General features: G+C 34.3%; 2 protein-coding genes across 6 annotated transcripts in view; one reads left to right on the forward strand and one right to left on the reverse strand.

Moving 5' to 3' along the window:
• Positions 1 to 23,706, forward strand: part of LOC106618116 (trichoplein keratin filament-binding protein) — a 76,512-nt gene that overhangs the window by 25,200 nt on the left and 27,606 nt on the right. For 2 of the 3 annotated variants that reach the window (XM_036377350.2, XM_014235699.3), the window contains exon 2: positions 14,917 to 14,963. The exons of the other annotated variant lie outside the window; for it this stretch is intronic. The gene's annotated coding sequence lies outside the window, so the exon portion shown is untranslated. The remainder of the gene's footprint in view (positions 1 to 14,916; positions 14,964 to 23,706) is intronic. 3 annotated transcript variants of the gene reach the window in all.
• Positions 5,653 to 23,704, reverse strand: PGRP-LB (Peptidoglycan recognition protein LB). 3 transcript variants are annotated; one of them, XM_014235706.3, is made up of 3 exons: positions 23,186 to 23,704; positions 6,444 to 6,791; positions 5,653 to 6,363 (listed from the first exon to the last, which is right to left on the reverse strand). In XM_014235706.3, exons 1-3 carry the CDS (start codon positions 23,220 to 23,222, stop codon positions 6,152 to 6,154), a joined length of 597 nt encoding a protein of 198 aa, XP_014091181.2. In that variant the 5' UTR covers positions 23,223 to 23,704; the 3' UTR covers positions 5,653 to 6,151. The 3 variants fall into 3 exon arrangements, with proteins under 3 accessions (XP_014091181.2, XP_036233252.1, XP_014091180.2); XM_036377359.2 differs by lacking the exon at positions 23,186 to 23,704 and adding an exon at positions 10,842 to 10,863; XM_014235705.3 differs by lacking the exon at positions 23,186 to 23,704 and adding an exon at positions 9,793 to 10,104.

Genomic DNA, 23,706 nt, shown 5'->3' on the forward strand with positions numbered 1-23,706 from the left:
TTGAGTTTAATGTATATTACAATTTTGTATTTTGTTCTTATTATCAGATAGAAACAAATTATCGACCTGCTATTACAGTTATATTGTGATCGGTCAAAATCAATTCCTTGTATGTACAAGATATCTCCACGAAATTTGGCATAGTTCAAGGCAACACTACAATCTACGAATATATTGTTCAGATCGGTGCACTATAGCATATAAGCTGCCATACGTATTAAAGCTTCGGTGCAGCTGAAGTTAACGGTTTTTCTAGCTTAATATAAATTTTTGCTACACACAGGGTATTTCACCTGCTTTGATCCTTGCAAGTTGCAAGAGTGTAAAATGTTCGGTTACACCCGAAATTTGTCCTTCCTTATTGTTTTTGATTTTGTTTTTGTATTTCACACGAATAACGTATACTCACGCTGGTACAGTCAGCGATACTCGTTTGCATTTGTTTCACTCGTTATTTTTATTTACTTTTCTCAAAAATATTCACTTTTTCGCTCAGCCATTTACATTGGTACTTTAGCGTTGCAAAAATAACCTGCTGTTTCCCATAGAACTGAGTGGGTACTGAAGCCAATTTTCTACCATAAGGTGAAAAAACCTTTTATCCTTCCGTACAAAAAAGGATTTGTAAATATTAAGCTCATGCTCAAAACTACTTTCTGCATTTCAAATTAGCCGATGAATCAACATTTTTTGTTTGTTGTTCTTTTGGTCAATTGAAAATGGCTCAAGTCTGCGATCCGCATATTTTAAGTTTACATAATTACATTAAAATATTACAAAAATCTAAAAACAACGCCGAGAGATGTATATTTATTTATTAATTATAACGGTTAAACGTGCGGATGTTGATGTTGGCAAAGTGAGAATGCTGCAACAATAGCGGTGAAATGAAACTACATACTAAGCACGCAAAAAAGGAGAATAACAGTGTATATTTCGTACGACGCAGTATCCAATGTGGCAGAAACAAAATATAAACAATCTGTGCAACCACAGCATTTACATAAAAATACGCTGCGGTTTTAGTGTTTCACCGAACAGCGAAAAAGGTGCACATAATAATAAACGGCGTTTCCGGCTGGCTACAATTTGAAATGCATGCTTTATTATAAGTTACAGCAGACCATTTGCGGTGTTAATACAAGTAACATGTAGCATATACATATAATATTGTTATGAAATGCATTTGGTAATTTGAAATTACTATGAAAACAAGAAATTTAAATGGTATTTTCAGAGAAGCTCCGTTTCTTCATCATCTTCATATTGATTTCGAAAGTTTTTAGCCGACTACTGCCTGACTACATATGTATATTAACCGTTTTTGAGAAATTTTAGGTTTGTACTTTAATATTTTTGATATATATAATATTATTATATATTTTAGTTTTCGATTTTGGCGCCATTAAAGTAGTTTCGTTAAATTTAAGAGCAGAAAGAATGTTTGAAGCGGAATAAAATATCAATATTTAGTATACTAAATACTGTTGCAATCGGCTCTCATAAAAGTGCTGACCATTTTTCGATTCCTGTTCTACAGATGATTTGTATTTTCACATTACTATTATACCATACTTCAGCCACTTCTCCGTTATTCCACTCCAATATTTTATCTACTGCTATGTTTTTCATTTCCGTTCGGTTTGAATTTATTTGAATTGAAATGCCATTTATATATACACTTGCGTTGACTGTAGCTTTACTAAAGCCGGAAGCGTTTATTGCCAGCGTATCTAGATATAAATATACTAGTAAATAAATAATTAACATACAAACCGATACCAATTGTTGTGCCGTTATATTGCTCATGGAAACTAACAAAAAAGGTTTGATATTAAAATTTTTCAGCAACCACCGCAAATTTCCTAAAAAAAAAACCAAAATTTTTGCTACTTTGCTGCTAACATACACGTAAAGAATTTGTGTGTGCGAAAAAAAGAACTGCAAAGCTTTGGTTAGTTACCCTGATTTTTATAACATTAGAAATATGTTTGTTGTTTTTAGCGTCGCGTGCTTGTGTGACTGTGTGTCGCAATATTTTTTCTGTTGATTTCGCGCAAACTTTTTCTATTAAAATTTGCTTACATTTGGAGCGCGCAGCACAGCTTTTAGCGCTCCCCCTGTCATCCACTCATCTCTTGGTTGGTACGGAAGTTGGTCCGTTGGCGTAACCACCAAGTGGCAGTGGGAAATTGCGCAGTTCTAAAATCCGCTACTGCACCTTTTCCCGTTGCTTAGCCACACGCGTCCTATTTGGGCTGATATTTAGTGACGCTAATACGCTATTCGTTTGCCCTCTTCAATATGGAACCCCTCTTCATCTCTCTCTGCATACTTGTTAAGCGTAAAATGTTAAGTGCGTTGCATTTCGCAGAGCACAAGCTCTTTTTGACCACCGTCTCTTCCCTCTGCACCCGTTCATAGCTACGCCCACTCCGTTGCGTATTTGTTGCCACGCCATTTTCACAGTTTGATGGCGTATACTTTGTGAAATATTATGAAATTATAACAGCCTTTAGGGCAACAATATAGTTTTCTGATTATTTAAAGTTGCTTTTGTTGTTACTATGTACACGCGGTTATCCAAAAAGCTATCGCGTATGCCCGCCCGCTTTCCTCAGTTCAGTTTCAGTTTTCCTAAACTTGCTCGCTTGCACATCGATGCACTGAAGAGAGAAGTTGAATTTAATGGAAAAATGGAAGCGTTCAACTTCCGCTCGCGAGTCGTTAACAGTATGCTTTTGGGCGAATGCTCATATTTTTCTAAACTCAAGGCATTGAGTTGGCGGAGACAAGGCATGCTGAATATTTGTGCCAGAGACATGCTTTTAAGTAGATGCAGTAGAGCAGAGGAAATGTGCATTCGTTGCGGAGAGTTATTTTTTAGAGAAAAACATATTAAAAATTAATAATATCACGCTTAGCGACGCAAGTGCTAAACCCTGCTTATTTAAGTTATAATGTGCTTCCGTTTTAATTCATCGAAAATATTATGAGTTATATTAATTGAGTTTTTTCTGTTTTGTTATTTTTTGCTTTAGTCGGTTGCAAATGGAATATGCTATGCTAGAAATTTGTATTTTTATTACAACAGGTGGCATCACACATGCATAGCATGAATGCCGAAAAGTATGCTATTGAAATATCTCTCACTCGCCTTGTGCTGCCGTTGGCTGAACGCACTGTATCTACATCGCTGGCACTGCGCATTTTTCACTATTGCTTTATGCTGAAATTCGCTCAACGTATTTGTTTAGGCCTTCTAGGCGCTGAAAGAATTTTAAGAATTTTCCAGCACACATACTCACCAAGCATATAGTTGGCACTTACGTAGTTTATGTGCTTTATTCTAGGCCGCATTAAAAGTTTTCGCAGCGCCCTTGAGAAGAGCGCTACATCTTCAGCATTAAGTTTCAATTGTAAAATAAAGTGCAAAGAACAAGCAAACATAGTAAAAATGTCAAAGCTGTAGCGCTAAATATTTTTTTCTCATATTCTGTAGTAACAAGAAATTGCGAAATTGCCAATTACAATGGTATAACCACATAACTATTTCGGAAAAATTGCAAATGTACCAGGGGCAAACGTTGGACCAACTAAGAAAATTTGAAAACTTAAATTTTACCTCGTACACTTTTCTTATTGGTATTTTGCATCATCTGCCGAACTCACAATAAAAACGTTTTCAATTTTAAGTGAATGAAGTTTTTTAATATTTTATAAAATTGTCTGCGTATATTAAATGTTTTATTTAACTATTTTATACATATGTACAAGTAGATATATCGGAAAATATTTTCTGATAGTAAAATTATTTGCAAACCATTTGGTGATACTGCGTAACAACAGATTCTCTTTGGGCTGAAGACGTAAGGAAAACCAGCTGTACTGCATCCAGTGCATCACTCAATTCATAGTACATGAAAAGTAGAAAATAAAAGCAGCCAAAAGTAAAAACGAAATAAATGGGAATTTCTTAAAATCTGGAGCAGAATAATTTTTGCACATCCAGCATAAAATGTCGTCTCAACTCTTGTTATCAACAAGCTTTAGTCGCGCAGAGTGCGTAGCAAAAAAAGAGGCAATGTCGTGTTTAACTTGAAAATTTTCAAAACAAAAGTTGAAATAAAATAGCGAAAGTACATATTTTACATGCAAAAGTTGCACAGTGAACAAAAATATTTATCTTTGCATATAACAAGGTTCTTAAATACATACATACATACATATACATATGTACATACAAACGAGTATAATTTTGCATAGTGTGTAGTATGCACCCAGCAGCTGAACACGCTCCCATTGAAGCGCAAATTTACTACTTTGTTTTGCAACGCAGCAAGCTTTAAATTTTTTCAGCCAACTATAAAATCCAATTTGTTTTTATTATTTATTAAATTTTTTCAAAATTTGCAAATAATATGCAAATATCACCTTGCCACATATGGTAATTACGGCAAGTTTTCCATGCGCCAGAACAAGACTAGTATCACACCGCCGAAGTATGTTGCAGTGTAGTGACCCCATTGGATTCTCGCTGCGTGGTTACTCATACGCCCCCGTGTGCACTTCAACATTTGCTGCGTTCGTAGAAATGTGTGCGCATACATATATTGTTTGGCAACTGCAAAAGTTTCGTCATAGCATTCAGTACAATATGTGGCATTCTGTGGGCTTGCATTGGATTGATGTTTTAGTAGAAAAAGTGGACGAAGTAAATGTTTGCTGTAGCTCCTCGTTGCTTGTTTTTTTATTTAACACTTAAAATGTTAACAGAGTTTTCTTGATTTTTCATTGCTAAACCGTTGGCTTCTGAAATGCCATGGTATTGCTACTCTTTCTAATTTTTGGTATTTTTTTGTGGTTATTTTTTTATTAAGCCCTGTCTGCAGCTGCTACCAAACACCTTGCGCCAAAAAGTTTAGCATTATCTACGTGTAAAATATTGAAAGTTGTGCGTAACAAGATAAAGTACAAAATGTTAATAACCTTTACTCCAATAGACTTTGACACAGTGGTGAGCCCACATTGAACATTGCATTAGAATAACTGTAGAAATAACAAAGCTCGTTTATTAAGTAGACACACTCATTACAAATCTGCTTAGACGTTTAATTTCTATGCTTGCCAGTTCAGCTGGATGTCTAAAGGTGTGAGATCCAAAGTGGCTTAGCCTTGATCTCGCAAAGAGAAGAAAGTGTTATAACGTTTCTACCTCGTCTTCTTTCAAGCAGCTTCTGCAATAGGCATACGGTAAGATTTTTGATCTGATCATTATATTTGTCAGTTAAAGCGCTACAATTAGAGAAAACTTGCGATTTATTTAGGGCCAGGAAGGTCTTGCGATCGCACGGGTACCGATAGTTGCCCAGCGCTTGTCAAGTTCCCGCCACGCCTAACTGTCGAATAATCAATCCGTTTCTACTTCAACGACGGCAAGGTTTTGGTGATCTTCCTTGCTACTAATCATCTTTACAGTTGCCTGAGATTCCGCTATGATCTGGTACCCAAACTAGTCGTGTTCCGGATTACCATAATCTGAAGCTTTAAATAGCTTCCAATTTGGTCCCATTGTTCGCTACTTAATTCGGTAAGTGGGAGAAAAGAAAAAGTTTAACGTCGAACACGACAGCGTAAGTAAAATAACCTTGGTTGTTTTTGTGCATTCTGTTTTATTTGCATTTTTGATTTGTTTATTATACTTTGCATGCTCTTTATTTACATAATTACTCTAACTTACAAGCTTTGTCTATACAACCCTATTTAAACATTTAAAAGGTGTAGAGACCAAATCATGTTGAGAGACACATAAGTATGATAGCGGTAGAATCAGTAAAATAATTGACTAATCACTGTCAAGGTGATGTCTATGGCTTGTGAAGGATGCTATGAGAGAGCTTATAGACTTATGAATAAGATTCTTTCCGATCTTTTCTTATTTTTTCTAATCTTTTTTTAATTTAGAACTAATAAAAATTGGTTGAGAAACCGTTAGGTGAATTTGCTATGCTTTGAACAACAGTTGTCTACTTAGAATATAATTATAATTAATAGCGAACTCTTTAGAAGTGCAACCCCCTAAGGGATGCTAAGCGTTGATCGACATAATCGATATCGAGTGTGGGAAGACAACGCTCGCCATTTCGGGCACTCACTTGGCAATTTCATTCTCTGTAGACTGGGGCTTGGGTGCAAAATGCGGCCACGTCGTAATCTCTTCGTACAGTCGCTGTCCCGGACATTCGGTGTTACGCACTTGCCTATGCGCGAGCAATTTGTATTCTGAATGGATATAACCCTTTGTCAGGCCGAATTCAATCAGTGATTTGGCCGCTGCGAGCATTTGTGGTGGGGGCAGCTCAGCTATAAACAAAATCATAGAAATTTTTCATTTAGCTTTGCTAACACATAAATCACGGCGTGTGACCGCTTGACATACTCACTTCGCCAATCGCCAATCATGCAGATGCCAACACTTCGGTCATTGTATTTAGGCGCATGCGCACCAATTACGTTAAAACCACGTCCAACATAAATCATGCCATCGCCCCCGATCGCAAAACTATAGCCAATGTCGTTCCAGCCACGTTGCAACTGATGGTAGTCCTGCATGGAGCGCATCGCCTTAATGCAATCGGCGGCGGTGTAACAGGCGCTGGGCATATACGAATGATGAATGATGACATATGGCGCTGGCCCGTTAAAATGTTCGACGAGCGTTGACGGACGCGCTCCCCAGTTGGCGCGTGATATAATTTGCGTGTGTGTCGCCGGCATCTGTTGCCCGAAGCCTGTGCAATGAGAAGAGATGAGAAATGAAATAAGCGGAAATCGTATTCATAAGTGCGTTTAGACATTTGATTTTGAATTCGGAAATGCATGCAACATATGTGTATATTTCCGTGTATTTGCCAGCATATTGAGATATAAGAAAATATTGCAGAATTACAAAATTATGTATTCGGGCTGATTGATTTATTGCAGTCGTGGCGTGAGAGAGTATATGTAAGCGTTAAAGTTAACTTTAAAATATTGCTGAGCATTTAATTTGCTGTTTAATATATTCGATAGATATGTGTCTATAAAAGAGAGTTTGCTAATATAAATTGTAACATAAAGTATTTAAGTTTTTAGCACTTTGTCGCTAGTTGATATTTTTATTATACATATGTATATATTATATTACATTTATACTTGTATGTGTGCATTGTCAAATGCAGATTGCAACTCTCACGCGCACGTTTTTTCGCCTAATATGCTGTATTTAATTCTTTAATTGAAACGCATACACACATAGTAACAACAGCAAAAAAATACATAAACGTTAAAACAAAGCCATTTAACGATGTAACAAAAATGTGTTGCAAATTGATTGCTTTATTTTTTATAATATGCATTTTTAGCATATCGCAGTAAAAAATTACTTTCTAAAAGCAAAAGTACTCAATTGATTATATTTTAATGATTTTCACATGCATTACTCACGACTGTAGCCATTTTTGCACTGCCGAGTATAAAACGTTTTAATTAAAATGACAATTCGGCTTTGCTCGCATTAACTAATCCTTGCTACAATGTAAATGAAAGTACAGTACCGTTATGAAAATCATATGAGTGCATACATACATATTAAATATTTTTGTTGTTTCCATGGCATGCGTCAACTTCTCGCCATTGGTGACGCTAACCAGCTTTCACTTGTATAAACATACATACATATCGCATTCGATATATTCGCGCTTTCTTTGTGCTGTCATAACTCTATATTCTGCTGTCAAATCTATTATTTAGCATAATGTTTTTGTCTAATGTGTCATAATTAATTAAATTCAATTAAAATTGCCTCATTGAAAAACATAAAATAAACTACAGTGGTCCCTAGGCTCCACATAGCAGTATGTATTTCGAGCCAAACTCTTTATTATTATTGTTGCTATAAAGCGCATTTGCTGTGTCACGTACTGGATACTAAGGTGTTGCGAAGCATTAGGGAGATGCTGTTGGGGTTTGAAAAGTACCAAATAGAGTAAAGCAAATATGTATGTATATTTCTTTTAGTTATTTATGTAGTTAAAATACTGGCAAAAAAGTTGGTTTTTTTTCAAAATTTTGTTTGCTAAAAGATGAAAAATAGTTAAAGAATATCGACGATGGCAACACTGGCGACAAGCAATCCCCATAATCGTTTAAAATTAATTCGTGTTGGCGTAACATATTCAATATTTGTTTGTACCGTTAATGTGTTACATACATACATATGTTTATCGCGTTACGTGTTTTCGGTTCTGAATCGGCAAAATCCAATTTCATTTGATTTATATCATTATAATTAAATGTCGCTGCACCGTAGCAAATTCCAATAGCGTGATTAATGCGAATTGAGTGGCGCACATGCATAGAAACATTTACGATTTATGAACTCCATTTAAATGTAGTACATATGTACATATATATGGTAAAAAAGGATTTGTTTATACTACAGCTGCATGCTGTACAGCGTATAGGAGTTTTGAGCATCTAACTATCGGTATATAACATATATAGAAGTTTTTTTTATCAATTATTTATGATTAGAATGAGCTGACGTCCTTACTTACCAATAGCTGTCACACAATGACAGAAGCATATTTGAGAGACTCCTAACGCCCATATAACGTTATGCTCGAAAGTTCAAAAAGTGCGCCAGAAATATTAAAAATTAACCACGCCCATTTCCAATATAACGTCAACAGTGTTCCTATCATATTAATAAAATTACTGAACTAAATCAGCTATAACTAATTTAAACCTCTGGTTAACTTTCGCTTATTTTATCAGAACTTCTCGAGCACAGAATTAAAATTCACCTGTGTTCAGAAATTAGCACGATCAATATAAGAGATTCACTTTAAAGTGAATATTTTAAAATATTTTTGTTATATATAATTAGAAAGCTAATAAAGCAGGCTAGAGCTAAGTTGGTTGTGATAGTCAGGACAAATATTTTTAATTTCGTTTTGGGAGAGTTTTAAAATGCGGCGGCGTTCGAGGCCCTGTTGATCCCGCCTTGCTTGTTGATTATTCACATCGTTTCGTTATTAATGAATAAGAATAGGGCGGAACATGTAGGCTTTAATTAACACAAAACTATCTATCAAACATAATTATGTACAATAAAAACCAAAGGAAGCTTTAAATTTGAAGGAAGTTTCAGTTGTATGGTATTTAACGCTATTACGAATGACAAATGCAACTTACTAATTGTCTGGTATGTTCGCGTTAAAGTAAGTCGGACAACCGCATATCCAGATATACCGTTTCGTAAGTTATTTAAGTTTGAGCTAAGGTTTTAATGATTTCTATAAGCTCCATATGATTCAAACACCTCTTAGTTAGAAAAAAACTTTCGCAGAATTCAAATTAAATATCTGTAAAGTTTTAACATCCCTAATGCAGTATAAATAGATACTAGCGTACTGGCAAATCACTGAAATTGAATTTTTGTTGTATTAAACTTTTTTTTAATGAAATCACAAAATAGCAAGGTGTGAAACTAATAACTCGATATGTGAAATTTCTGAAAGCAAATAAATTTATATTTATTCAACTCGCTATTTAATAATTGATTCAGTCGATTGAGCAGCTTAATCGTGGCGTTAGTAATAGCAAACTAGTTGGCTTTTTTTTTTTTACATATTTTATAAAATGAACGTCAATGATTTTTGACAATTCGCTTATGTCCATATATTTTTAAAACTTCTCACTTTTTTTTTGAGAGCGCCTGCCTTTTCGGCAGCGTCAGTCACTACGCACCTGCTTCGTTATTTATGGACATTATCGCCAAAATCGCCAAACGCCAATTGAAACACATAACCGGTGGGAAGCAAAATAGCCAAATAAACTTTCGCAATTTTTTTTGAAACTCATTTAATCATGCACAAAATTTGGCAGATAATAAAAATTTGTTTTTTTTTTTGCTGTTTGCTTTTCAAGTTCACTCTCTTTATTTGTTTACACTTTCGATATAATTCATTGCAATATACGCAAATTATTTTCATTTGCTTCTCTTTGTTGCGATCGTCAGCGCTATTCAATATTTACACTTCCGTATGCCGCGCCAGTTTTTCAGTTTCTGAAGGCAGCGCTCGCAAGCCCGAGCTGTCACCCAAAGCGGTGGCTATGCGTTTCGTGAGTATGCTAAGTGTACATATGTATGTATGTGGGCATGAATCAAGAATTAAGAAGTTAATGAAATCTACCGTGTGCCTCAGCATGATTAAGGTAGTCAGTGAGTGGAGACATAAGAGAAGAGAGAATACCATGTAAAAGTTAAGCTGTCACTGGGACTTACTTGGTGTTTTTTTAGCCCGTACTTCTTGAATCATTGATATCTTTAAACGACGTTATTACTGCAGCTTCGAATTTCTACAAATATATTTTAATATTTTGCATTTTCAATTCACTACACTACCCTCAAAGTAAGAATAAATAAAAAAAAATCTACTTGCAAACGTTGCTTCAATGCTCAATATGTTCTTGCCGTTGGCGCATAAGAGAGCCGCACAGTTACGCAGAGAGCTTAAACCTATTAAAGTTGTTTCAAGTGTGTGTTTTCTGAGGGGCTAGTTAGAGAACTAAAGTAATTGTGAAGAATGTAGATTATTACATTCGGAATCTGACCGAATCTACCAGGCATCACATGTTTATTTGCTCTTCTCATTTGTGCGGGAGTTGAATTTGAATTCAATATTTTTGCAACTGTTTCAACACTATTGAAAATAAATACAAACAAATAATTTAATGCTAAAAATTATTCTAAAATAAATAACGGTTAAAAAAAAAAAAAAGTAAGGGTGAAATACCTGTCATAATTTCGGGCTCCCTATTTCCGTTATTTAATTCTGATGCTGTTTTTATATATTGGTAATTCAATTAATTACAGTGTTTATTTATTTTACTTTCGTGTTTTTAATTAACTATACAATATATATTTATTTTATTGCTGCTATTGCTTAGTACAATCATTAAAATCCCATTTCAACACTAAATATGTTATTTTTTGCATTTCAGTGTGATTTTTGCGATAAAATTGTCTGTTGTTTAGCCGTTTGTTTGCTTATCTTTAGGGGAATACCAGCTGAACTTGTTTTTTGCTCGCGTCGCGTTTGTATCGCTTTGTTATCGTTTATTGTTGTTTTAATTTTAGCATTAGTTTTCGATGTTGGTTTAACAGAATAATTCACATGGGCAATTATAAAATTGAGTTATTTAATCATTCCTTTGCACAGTCTATCTTCGACGTTTTGACTATGTACTCGTATTATTATTATTTTAGTTTGTATGTCAACGAAAAATATTTGCTGCTAATTTGATAGTGTGAATTTAATAAAGAGGTCATTGCAAGGTTGAGTATTTTTTTGGTTATTTTTTCGAAATTAAGGTCGCTGAACGCACGAATTGTGTGTGCTTAGTGACGCTAAGCTTCTAATTGCGGTTTAATTTAAATGCTCTTTTTTAATGCTTATTTCGCAAATGTGCGCTTGGGGACGGAACAGCTGTGCAAATGCGTTTTTGTTTGCGCAGTCCTCACGTGACTTATTGCACTACTAGCACGAATAACATTAAACATTTTATATTTATGTATGCACGCTTGTATATGTACACATATAGTATATGTTGTTGGTTTATCGGCTCTTTTTATGTGCTCAGTTTTATAGCGCCAGTTTGAGCTTTCTAAAGCTGACAAAAGTTATCAATAAATGTTGATGGATTTTCCAGTTCGTTGCTGCTGATTTCATTCGGTACTCATTTCAGTGTTTACAATCATCGCCATCTGCGCTTAACGTTAAAACTTTGCTCATGTCTATAAGCATATACACATAGACGCGAACTTTGTAACTACATCATTCAATGTCTTAATGTTCAACACTTCATCATATCGACGCCCATCATAATATTTACGCTTTTTCGCTCGTATCAATCATTCACATCATTAACTTTACCACAGATAATTACCTATAATGTAAGTTGACATATCAATTTATGTATGCTTCAAAATTGATTTGTTAACATTACAAAAGGGGAACCCACAATTATTGTAAAACACTTTTTATTTCTTTCTACGTCTGCATGTGTGCTTTAATATTAGATCACGAATAGTTTTGCACTATCAAAAAAAGTGTGCTAACTACTGCTACACTTTCCAAGTTGTGAAGCTTGTGGAATTTATATTTGCATAAACTATCTTGTGTTAATGTAACACTATTTTTGTTGACCAAAATCTTTCGTAAGTGATTTGTCGAATTCTCTACAGGCCAAAGAAGCACCAAAGACGTTGATGCAATGCGATTCTGCCACTTCGCGTTTGTAATTTCAAAGCATTGAAGCATATTTGATTGTTGGATCGTAACTGAGCGTCATATGCTGCTCTTGATTTATGACCATCCATCTTTGCCTTGGATCTACATAAATTCTTTCATATATGCGATCCCTTCGAGTAAATTGATTGCTGAAGTGCTCGTTGACCCGGTGTCTTAATTGAACAACACCGAAAAATTCGAACTCGCCTATCGCCCGATTTATTGGACATTGTTTGTATTTGTGCACCAATATGTTTGCAGGAAATAAAAATTGCAGAAGTAGATTCATTGTCGTAAAAAAATAACCATATGATAAAAAGTTACAATATTGAACACCGCTTAGCAATATCAAATATACATAAGTTTAACTTTTTCCATGAAAAGGATAATATTTCAATTGCATCTTTTTATGCTTTCGTGTTTTGATTGCTTTTGATTCGTTGCTGCAATTATAACAGTTGGTTTATTTACACAATTGCCATATGCAATAAACAATGTTTTCATTGCATTCCTATTGCTGCCAACGGGTTAAAATTGAAATATCATCAATGCGATAAATACAAAAAAACAAACCTGGAGAAAGCGCTGTGGAGGGCGGAGCGGTTCAGCGCTGCCGTGGCATTATATTATTATTTTGCTACATTCAAAATGAGGTGTGAATATATTAAAACATCGTAGAAATGCCTTACAAAAAACAGTATCACGAGGATATGTTAGGAAAAAGTTGGCGAGTCGCGCAAAGTTTGGAAAATTACGGCCTGTCTGCTGGTTTGCAAATTATTTATTGGCCAATTAAAAGCGGCGGGCGTAGAAAGTTTTTATCGCACTTGTCACGAGTTTTTAACAAAGCGTATGATGGAAATGTAAATTATATAATGGTTGGGTCTCTCAAGTGCTTAAGCCAATAACAATATCCTGTAAAAAATTTAAATGTCCTTGTTCCTGGTACTTAACCAATTTACTTATTAAACAAATGTATTATATATTTCTATGTTATTTTCATTTCTATACGCTATTTTCATTTATACTACAGCGAGGCTATATTGCCAGCTTAAATTCTATTTGTCTCCCTCTCTATTTCTCTCTAAGTCTTACTCTCTCTCTCTCTCTCTGATCTCCCGAAAGTGCAAATACTGTTTTAGCGTGAATCTTGTTAAAAATATTATACATAAGAGTGGTAATATCTCACTAATTATAATTTCGCTATTAACTGAAACAACTTGACGGGTTATTTTGAATTTGTTTGCCCTTTGATACACCCGATTACCCTGTCCTAATGTAACTGCACGTATACATGCGTATTGTATAATAATACAATGTGATAATTACGACTGTGCAAACATGAGATCAGCGCGCTGGTTAACACTTGCGAACACCTCATAAGTATAGTTCGTTCGTCTGGATTTAATTGCATTTTAGTGGCAACACATTTCGACATGAATGAATGCGCAATCAAATCGCGTTCGTGTTACTCATACGCCCCAGTGGCGCACCATCTACATATACTTATATGTATGTATATATAGTGGAGCGTGTACAAATCGGAATCAACTTGAGCACACTGGGTTATAGCTGTTTAAGCGTTGATTGAGGACGAGCAAACCGGCGGACGTGACCATAACCTGCGAGAGATGGCAGCCGGGAAATACCGTTATAAATACCGTATTGAATGTAAATTGTATTGTACGAATGCACGTATATATATGGTTGTTTTTGTTGTTGTGTAAACAGCTAAAGGGGGCGTGGTGAATATGCGCCCGCATTATCAAATGCGCGCGTGTGTGTGTGTGTGCTTTGAATAATTCATACAACACTTTTGTACAAATTAATAGCGAAAGCGCGTTTTCAATTTCGTGTTATTTCATTATTTACACAAAAGTGCAAATAATTAATTCTAATTAATTAGTATTTAAATGCTGGCAAATAAATGTATATATATATATGTATGTATATACATATGTACACTTTGAGAGCAGCCAGTGTGATTTTATTGTTGGCGGTGTGGTAATTAAAACCAAAATTTCTATGTGCTGTTAGGTTATTGACGCCACGCAAGTAGCTACACTTCAAAGGGAGGCAGGGTGCTGCTGTTTGGCAAAATTATGATTTTTGCACTCAGTTATTTAGTAATTCATTAATAAATTGCCTAAAACGATTTGTACCAGCATAAATGTTTACAGTTATAATTGATTGATGTAGATGCAAGTGTCTCTTGGGCATGCATTTCAATCTTAGTTATAGACATACCCATTATACAATCTTAATGCGCGCAAATTTCATAGTTGGGTTCAATATTTTCATATAATGCGTGGGTGTGCTGGTAAAGGTAAATATTCGAGCTTTATGTCGGTGCCTATAAAATCCGTTATCTTCCTTTGTCGTATTTGCTCTATGTTCATTGTTATTTGTCAGTCAACATTACTTGATGTTAACGGTGTAAACAGTGTAAGTTGCGTGTTGATAGGCAAATTACAAAACTAAATGTAAATTTGTGAAAATATTTGTCGTGCCTTCTTTAATTTGGGGAGCGTAATTAACCAATTTTATTAAATGTATATTATCTTTTCTCTCGTTTCAGACTTTCTCAAATACCTTAATTTATTATTCCTTTTGGTTTTATAAAAGGTAAGCTTAATTTACTTGTATAGTAGATAAGTATAGCGGGCTGCCTACATAGAGCAGTAGGTAGAATTTTTTACAACGGCGAGTCATTAGCTTTGAACCAATTTCTTGCCCTGTATTACAAGAATGTGAATTGAGATTACATTTGGGGTTTAATTTGAGTCCAATTTTTTACTGTTTGCTTTTGTAGTAGTACATTTTTATAGTTTTCTTACTGCAAATTAATGTAATGTAAATGTAAAATCTGTGCTTCATGCCACTTTATTCTTTGATGTGCTAGCTAAATAGCCAACTTAATTACACTACTCATTATAAACACTTCCGCACACTTGACATTTGATAAATTTGATCTAAGAGTGAAGATAGAGAAATACTTATTTTATCTTTAAAGAATTTGTAGAGGTTCAAATGCCGAAAAACTCATATTTCTATCGAAAGTACTGACGAGTCCCAATTGTCATATTTTCTAATATTTCACTTACTCTCAGCGTTTTTACGCTCTTCATTTCCATTCATATAAGTACATATGTATGAACAGTTAAGTTATTTACCTGCTTTTATTGAATATTATATTTCATTTGAATTTTTTTTTGTCACTTTTAAAATAGCGTTTTTTTATTAATTAAAACCATATCAGAAATCAATGTTAACATCTGAATATTAAGTTTGTACAATAAAAGCAACTAATTAAATACACATTTATGATAACTATTTAAAGTTGCGATAGATACTTGCATGTAAATTGCAAACGGTGATGACGATAGTTAATTCACTTTAATTTAACAGCGCGTGACAAATTCAATGAATAATTATGCAGAATTTAATAAAGTTTGAATTTTAATTACGAATTTCCATATTTCCATATACAGCTTATACAGAGTTCATTCATATTATTAAATAACTCAGAAGGGAATAAAAAGTCGGTACAATTGAAAAAATGTTTTATATTACATTTGTTAGAGCTTGCGTTGGAGCGTTTAGTTAAATTATAATTTGCATGCAAATCAGAACTCGATCGGAGTGAAGGATGCTCTGCTTTTTAAAATCACTTGTTAAAATACTCAAGTACTTGTTTTCGGAAATGTCAATTTTACTGTTACGCTGCGCTCTTTGCAGCTGAACACGTTTATCACTGTCATGCTTGGTCAATGGAAAATGCTTGTAAATCGAATAATGTAATTACTAAAAAGGTATAACTGCACGAAAAATTAAAATAAATATAGCGAACTTGTACAATTCCGAATATTACAATATTACAAAAGTAATTAATTAAGCTTTACTCCAACTGCACTGCATACTTACATACATACAGTTGCGTGCAACTAATTAACAACGGCATGCCGCTGCGCGAATAGAAGTGATGTTTTTATTAGTTTCTTTCACATGATAGTATGTCTCTCGAAAGCTGTCAAAAATACTTATTAAAAATCCTCTTAATTTTTATTGCAAATGTGATAAAAGCGGTCGTGCACCTAATTAGCAACGCGCGTATATTTCTCAATTTTTTTGCAACTTAAGATATTTTGTGCCAGGCTTTTATTATATTTTTAAGAAAGTACCTAAATCTAATAAATTTAGTGAAACAAAAGTATGGGTAAAAATAAATTCTGTGGTAAAGGCACTATGGCCGTTATGCTTCAGTTGCGAGAGAACGGTAAGTCATACGGTAAAATCGCAAATTCGCTCAATATATCGAAAGTGCTAGTGTTTAATGTAATCCAGTATTATAAAAAAAATAAGACTACAAGACAAGTTTCACACAGAAGGAGAGCGCGTAAAACGTCATTTAAATAAGAAGACATTAAGAGAATTGGTTGTTCTCGAATCACGAAAGAATCCGCATATAACTGCCAAGGGGAATTACAGTATCGACTTTTGGGTAAAATGAGAACGTACCAAGCGTAGATACTGTTAAGGCGATAGCGAAAAGCTTGACTATACGGAAAGATTTTCAGAAAGAAGACGCTGCCCTCTGTACGCAATAAAAGAAATCGTTTGCAGATCGTTTAAAATACCTTCACTTAACAAGTGAATAGAAAAAGGTTCTGTTACTTTTGACGAAGAAAAAATAAGCAGAGTGTGTTCAGATGGGAAAAGTTATGTTAGGCCTTTAAAACGTGAAGAGCTGCATCCTAGGTACATTACTCCAACACTGCAGCTTGATGGCAGCAATAAAATGCTTTGGGGCGTAATGTCAAGGCGTGACTTCGCGGATATATTCAAAATTGATGCATAAATAGATCTATTTACGTACATTTCGATTATGAACGAAGTCATGCTGAAATATGATAACGATAACATGCCCGTAATATGGATGCAGTAGTAGTAGGATAACGATTCGAAACACACAGCTCGACGTAACAAGCATTGGTGTCATGACAATTAGGTGACTGTTTTAGACTAGTCATTATGTAGTCTAGGTCGAAACCATACCAATAACCCTCAGCCTTACTTGCAAAAGAGGTACGTGCTTATAAAGTAAAAAATTTCGAAATATTACCCGAAATGGCAAAAAAGCAGTGAGAATGTATTCCACAGGACATCTGCCAAAAAGTAGTGGAGTCAATACCACGCATATGTCAAGCGGTAATCGACAATAATGGTGTTGCTTCAAAATCTTACATTTTTATACTCTCGCAACCTGTTGCTACAGAGTATAATAGTTTTGTTCACCTAACGGTTGTTTGTATCACCTAAAATTAATCGAGTTAGATATAGGGTTATATATATATAAATGATCAGGATGAAGAGACGAGTTGAAATCCGGGTGACTGTCTGTCCGTCCGTCCGTCTGTCCGTCCGTCCGTGCAAGCTCTAACTTGAGTAAAAATTGAGATATCTTTATGAAACTTGGTAGACATGTTTCATGGTACCGTGAGACGGTTGGTATTGCAGATGGACGTAATCGGACCACTGCCACGCCCACAAAACGCCATTAATCAAAAACAAATAACTTGCCATAACTAAGCTCCGCAATAAGATACAAGACTGTTATTTGGTACACAGGATCACATTAGGGAGGGGCATCTGCAGTTAAAATTTTTGTTTAAAAAGTGGGCGTGGTCCCGCCTCTAATAGGTTTAATGTGCATATCTCCTAAACCGCTAATGCTATAATAACAAAATTCACTGGAAGCAAATGTTTTTAGCACTTCTATTGACGGTGTGAAAATAGTTGAAATCGGGTGGCAACCAGTGCCTATAGTTGACCTTCTACCGAAAATATCAGTCAATCCACAAAGAAATCTCAAACGAGTATACCATTTGACTTTGCGAGAGTATAAAATGTTCGGTTACATCCGAACTGAGCACTTCCTTACTTGTTTTTTTTAATACTGTTTTTCGAGATGCGCAAATATGTTTTTTTTTGTTTTAAATATACCCATATCTTTCTTGTAAGTGAGCAAAAGTAAGGCGCAGATAAAGAAATCAACAAGTTATTGATAAATCTTATATCGTTGTTAATTACTTGCACGCAACTGTACATATGTATATGCATATATTAAATACAGAAAAAATTGTGTATTGTTGAAAGAGCAGCAACATGGTAAATGCTGTGAACCGTATGAGTTGCCGGTTATTTAACAATGGGCAACAAGTGGAAAATTATATTTAATACGTAAGGAATTGCTAAGTTCGGGTGTAACCCAACAATTTATACTCTTGAAACCTGCGAAGTGCTTATAGGTGTTGGCAAATTTTATATTCAAAAATGTTACGAAAGAGTTTAACTTTCATTATTTGGCGATATCGTGAATGGATAACAATCAAATTTGGTGTCTTACTAATTTATATTGAAGGTCACATACTCATTTAGTTTTATCGCGTCAACGAAAATTATATTAAAATCATTCTTAAATGAGAAATATGTGATATATATATATAAACTCAGCCGAAGCGGCTAATGTAATATATTGAGTTGTTGTGGAAAACGTCAACCAGAGGATTAAACTTCTTTGTATAATATTATGGATATGAGGTTTAGACCAATTCCATTTATATTTAGTGGTAAACCACATAGTTTTCATAGAAGCTTGTCGATTTAATTTCATTAAAATTTCACACATTTTGACCAACCTGTATGGCTTACAGTCATATAGAAAGTCGAAAATCATTATATATGCTATACCTATAGCAGGTAGGAAAAGGGACATTGCTCAAGTATACTTGATAATACATTTTTAAGCAATTTTATAAATACCATATATACGATATAAACACTGAATGACATATTCGTCAAAATGCTTGTTAGAAAAACGAAAATGGGAGGCTTGGTACTCCCTATACCATATGGTATAAAGCAAACAGGATGTTTGAAAATTGTATATTACGTATATGGGCTCTAAGCGATGTATTGACCAATTTTTGTCTGTTTTTAGCAATACCACATACTATTAACTTGCCACATACTAATAATACATATTTCATTCAGATACTTCATATACCATCACCAATGTTCTAAATGGAGTAAAGTCAGCCGGATGTTCGAAAATCGTGATAGTAGTTATATGGGGCTAGGGCAAGTTTTGACGAAATATGGGTTTTCACCTAAAGGTGGGCAGTGGCACGCCTATCGCCTTGTTTTAAGGTCTGCCATTGTTACAGCGTTGCGAGAAGTGCTTAAGGGATTTTTCCCTGAACGAATTTGGTTATTGTATTAAGATATAAATAAGTACATTAAACCTCTTAGTGGGCGGGGCTACGCCTATTTTTAAAATTTTTAGCTCACAGGCTCGATTATTTTTAGGTGATATAACCAACTGTTAGGTGAACAAAACTATAATACCCTGTAGCAACATGTTGCAAGAGTATAAAAATGGCTATTAAATAAAACACATCGCGCAAACGAGACCGGATAGCTATTTATTAATTTTTATTGAGAAAAATGTGAATATGTGTTTTTGGTCATTTTATTGTGCTTGCTCATTCGTTTTCCATTAATAATTCCGATTAATTAGCAATCATAAATTAATTCTCAGTATGTATGTTTTCCTAAAGGGATTGATGTTTTTTTTTTATATTTACTTATGCAATAAAGTCACACACAAGAGCACAACATCATTGCATAAGAGGTTTAAACATTTTTGATTTTTTATTTTTTTTTTTTAATTTTAGTTAAATGCGTAATATTTCAAGAATATTGTGTTATAAGTCAATTGGAGCACAGTTGACGGTGTTATGGTATATATTACGGTATACCGAGAGATTTCGAATTTGTCAATCAGTTTTATTTTACAATAGCCGTTTTTTTGGGAAAAAATCGTCCAAAAAATGAGAAATCGCCCTCTCGGCGTTACCTGTGGAAAACTATTATCTAACAAAGGGATCCTGATTTTTTGATTTCGGATGATCTAGCACAAAGTTTTGAAGGTCCTTGTATTCCTACTTTTTCCCGAGACACGTTCGAATAACTTCATGCAAATCGGAAAATTGGCGGAAATTTGGTAAATTGGCTATTTAAACCAAGAATCCGTTTGTAACATATTAATTTAAATTTTACGCCTCTTATGTATAATCTCTACCAATATTTGACGCTGAAAACTAAAAATAACGTGCAACAACATTTGCCATTCAATTAGTTGCTTCATTATTTTGTGTATTTCAACATAAATTGTTGGCTGAATCTATTACGCGAAATTACATGTAATAATACAATTACAAACACAATAATCCCATTGATATAAGTAACTTGGGACTTAGCGATGATTTCAGTGCATAATTGATAATGTGCAAATCATAAGGTTATACCATGGCAACACGGTCTTTTATGCAATGCCATTGCGATTATACATATTAATGTTAATCATGTGTGTATGTATATAATTTTGACTGATATGATTATAGATAGTCATATAAACAGTAGGGATCAAAAAATGGTGATAACAAAACTGGAAAAAATTAACTAAAAATTAAGAAAATATCTTGCTGAAATTATTTGTTTGTTTTCAAGCGTAAAAACTTGCGACACATCAAATTTAAAAAAAAGTAAACCGATTTTTTCAAGTAACGCTTAACAAAATTTTGTTATTAATGGCAGAAAAGCCAAAATTTTTCTTATTCATTGTTTCTTTACAATATTGCGTAATAACTGACAATATATTGTTTTTAAGTTATTCTCTTTGAGATTTCTTTGAACTTGAAATTCCATGTATCTCTTAATAAGCACTAGTGAGCTATTTGTGTACACGCATACTTTTACAATTTCTATATAATTATTGACACGTGCAGCATTATTAATATTTACATACACATATACAAATTATATAATGAGTCAACTGTTATTTTCTGGGAAAATATGTGAAGTTAATGAACTAATGATTCAAAAACTACTTTCCACACTTTCCACACTTCTGCACCTGTCCCATTAGTACTGTCAAAGAGCACTTTTTCCGTCAGAAACTGCAATTCTTTTTACTTAAAATCGTATTATGGCCAAATTCAGTGCCCGTTTTTAAGGGCCCGACAACATTTGTACATATTCGACCAGAGTTAAGCTTATAAAAAATTTGCGAAAAAAGTCCCAGTTGTGCTTTGTCTTTTAGAAAATAATCTCTTCGGAAGGTTGTTCCGGAAAGGAAAGTCCCAATGTTGACAAAAAGACTGCGGAACAATCGAATTGATTTTGCTATAAAGCATATGAATTGGATCGGTGAAGAAAATGCAAAAAAAGTGGCTTAAGATCCTTTGGTCCAATGAATCTTAAATAAGTATGGTAGGTAGCGATGGAAAAACTGTTGTACTCGACGTACGAAGAATGCTGAAATGAATTTTCTATACACGACAAAAACTTTCAAACACGGAGGTGGTAATATAATGATATGGGCATGTTTTTCGTGGTACGGAGTTGGATCGCTGTTTTGGATTTGGTAAGTCATGGACCGTTATCACTACCTTAGAATTTTAGAAGATGTAATGCTTCCTTATGCGGAAAGGAATATTCCTTTAGTTGGGCAGTTCCAGCATGACAATGAGCCCTAGCATACCTGGGGTGTGGTTAAGACTTGACTATAACAACAAGGAATTGATGTTTTGACTTGGCCGGCGCAATCTCCGGATTTAAATGCTATAGAAAACCGGTGGTAGATTGTAAAGGAATGAAAGGTGGTATTTAACTACGAAATAAGGAGGAACCATGGTAAAAAGTCCAAGAGGCGTGGTATTCAATACCGAATTAAGTTTGTAAAGCTTAAGTAGAATCTATGCCAAAAAGGTGCACAGCTCGCAAAGAAAGGTTTTGCAATAAAATTCTAATTTACATGCATTTTTTAATTATAATAGTCTACTATTTACGAGTTTTAGTTCAATGTTTCCAATTTATTGTCAATTGAAATTCCTGACAGTTCCTTTAAAAGTTATCTGCTGGTAATACTTAATTTTAATTAAGTTATTTTAGCTTTTGAAATTCTTCAAATAAATTTTATTAACTATTAAAAAGGATTGTTTCCTGCTAAGCACTGTGGTAACACTTTTTTTTTCGCAAATGGTTGTGAATAAAATTTTGATTCTATTTTATTGTCAGTAACTGTAGGCTTTTGGACATGCAATCGCCTTTAAAGGTTCTCTAATGAATTTGCTGTTCTTCAAATATTATTTGATATGCAAAGCGTCGCTATTTCGACGCATTGTTTCGTTGTGCAAAGGGTTTACGACATGTATAACCAAAAAAAGAACGGTTATTAAGTGTCAAAGTTATTAGCCTTTTGATGACGCCTTTAAAGATGACCCTGTACTTGAAGTTCTACTTGACTATGTACTTGAAATAGAATGGAAACTATTTTTTTTTTGAGTTGTTTCACTTTTAATGTTTGTTTTTTGGTTTGCACATACATATGTGTGTGTGTGTTTCGACTTTATTCACCGCTGCTGATAAGCAAGTTCGCGCGTAAAAGCGCACGCAAAATTATTAAAATAAAGCAGTTTGCTGCGGAATAATAATAATAAATAACCCAGTTTGCCACTGAACGACAATTTTTAAAAAAAGGTACAAAAGATCGCTTTAAAAATATTTTATAAATTATATAATTCTTTCTTGTAAAGAAATCTATGGTATAAATAAGTGGTGACTTACTAGCCTACCAACCAAATTATCGGTTAAATACCGTTTATTCGCAACATACGAATTTTTGTGCGATAAATTATGCTTGCTGGGTAAGAAGCTTTGTTCACATGTGTCTTTTCATTATATGCATGGGCTTACGCTTGTGACATTTTGTATTGATAACTTACCCCACATTGATAAGAGGAATAAACCAAATGCTGTCATATTTATTTTGTTGGAAGAGTGCACTTTAATTAATTCACTGTTCAAGGACTTAAAAATCTAGAATTTATTTTGGTTGTGATTTGCAGCGCTTGACTACAATTTTCTGATTTTTCACAGTGTTTTTGCGTTTGTCCACGGATTTTACCGGAACTTTCTAATTTAATACAGTAATTACAGCTGTAAACGAAATCAAAGCAAACAGACTTTTTGTCGGCAAGTAATAAATTAAGTTTGGTTACGGTTTTACACGGTTGTTGCTAACTTTTCAACAGCAATCCAACTTCTATTTGCTCTTCTGATTTTGTGCTATTTATTCTGTGATTTTTTTCCGCTCGTCGTCTAGTCTCTGCATTGATTACCAACCTACATTGGCTTTTCGACCGTCCGCTTTCTACCACTGGCTAGCACCTTTTTCTGAGTGGACGACCGTTTCAGTTCCGTTTTATGCGTCCGTTCGCTTGTTCGTCCCGAGCACCTTTGCAAT

This window comes from Bactrocera oleae, chromosome 2, assembly GCF_042242935.1.
Source record: "Bactrocera oleae isolate idBacOlea1 chromosome 2, idBacOlea1, whole genome shotgun sequence".
Classification (NCBI taxonomy): Eukaryota; Metazoa; Arthropoda; class Insecta; order Diptera; family Tephritidae; genus Bactrocera; species Bactrocera oleae.

Coding starts and splice junctions, on each gene's coding strand:
- PGRP-LB (XM_014235705.3), bottom strand. CDS start 9,850: ATGTGTTTCAATTGGCGTTTGGCGATTTTGGCGATAATGTCCATAAAT. Junction 6,792..9,792: donor GTCCATAAATAACGAAGCAG/GTGCGTAGTGAC, acceptor CTCATTGCACAG/GCTTCGGGCAACAGATGCCG. Junction 6,364..6,443: donor CATGATTGGCGATTGGCGAA/GTGAGTATGTCA, acceptor TTTTGTTTATAG/CTGAGCTGCCCCCACCACAA.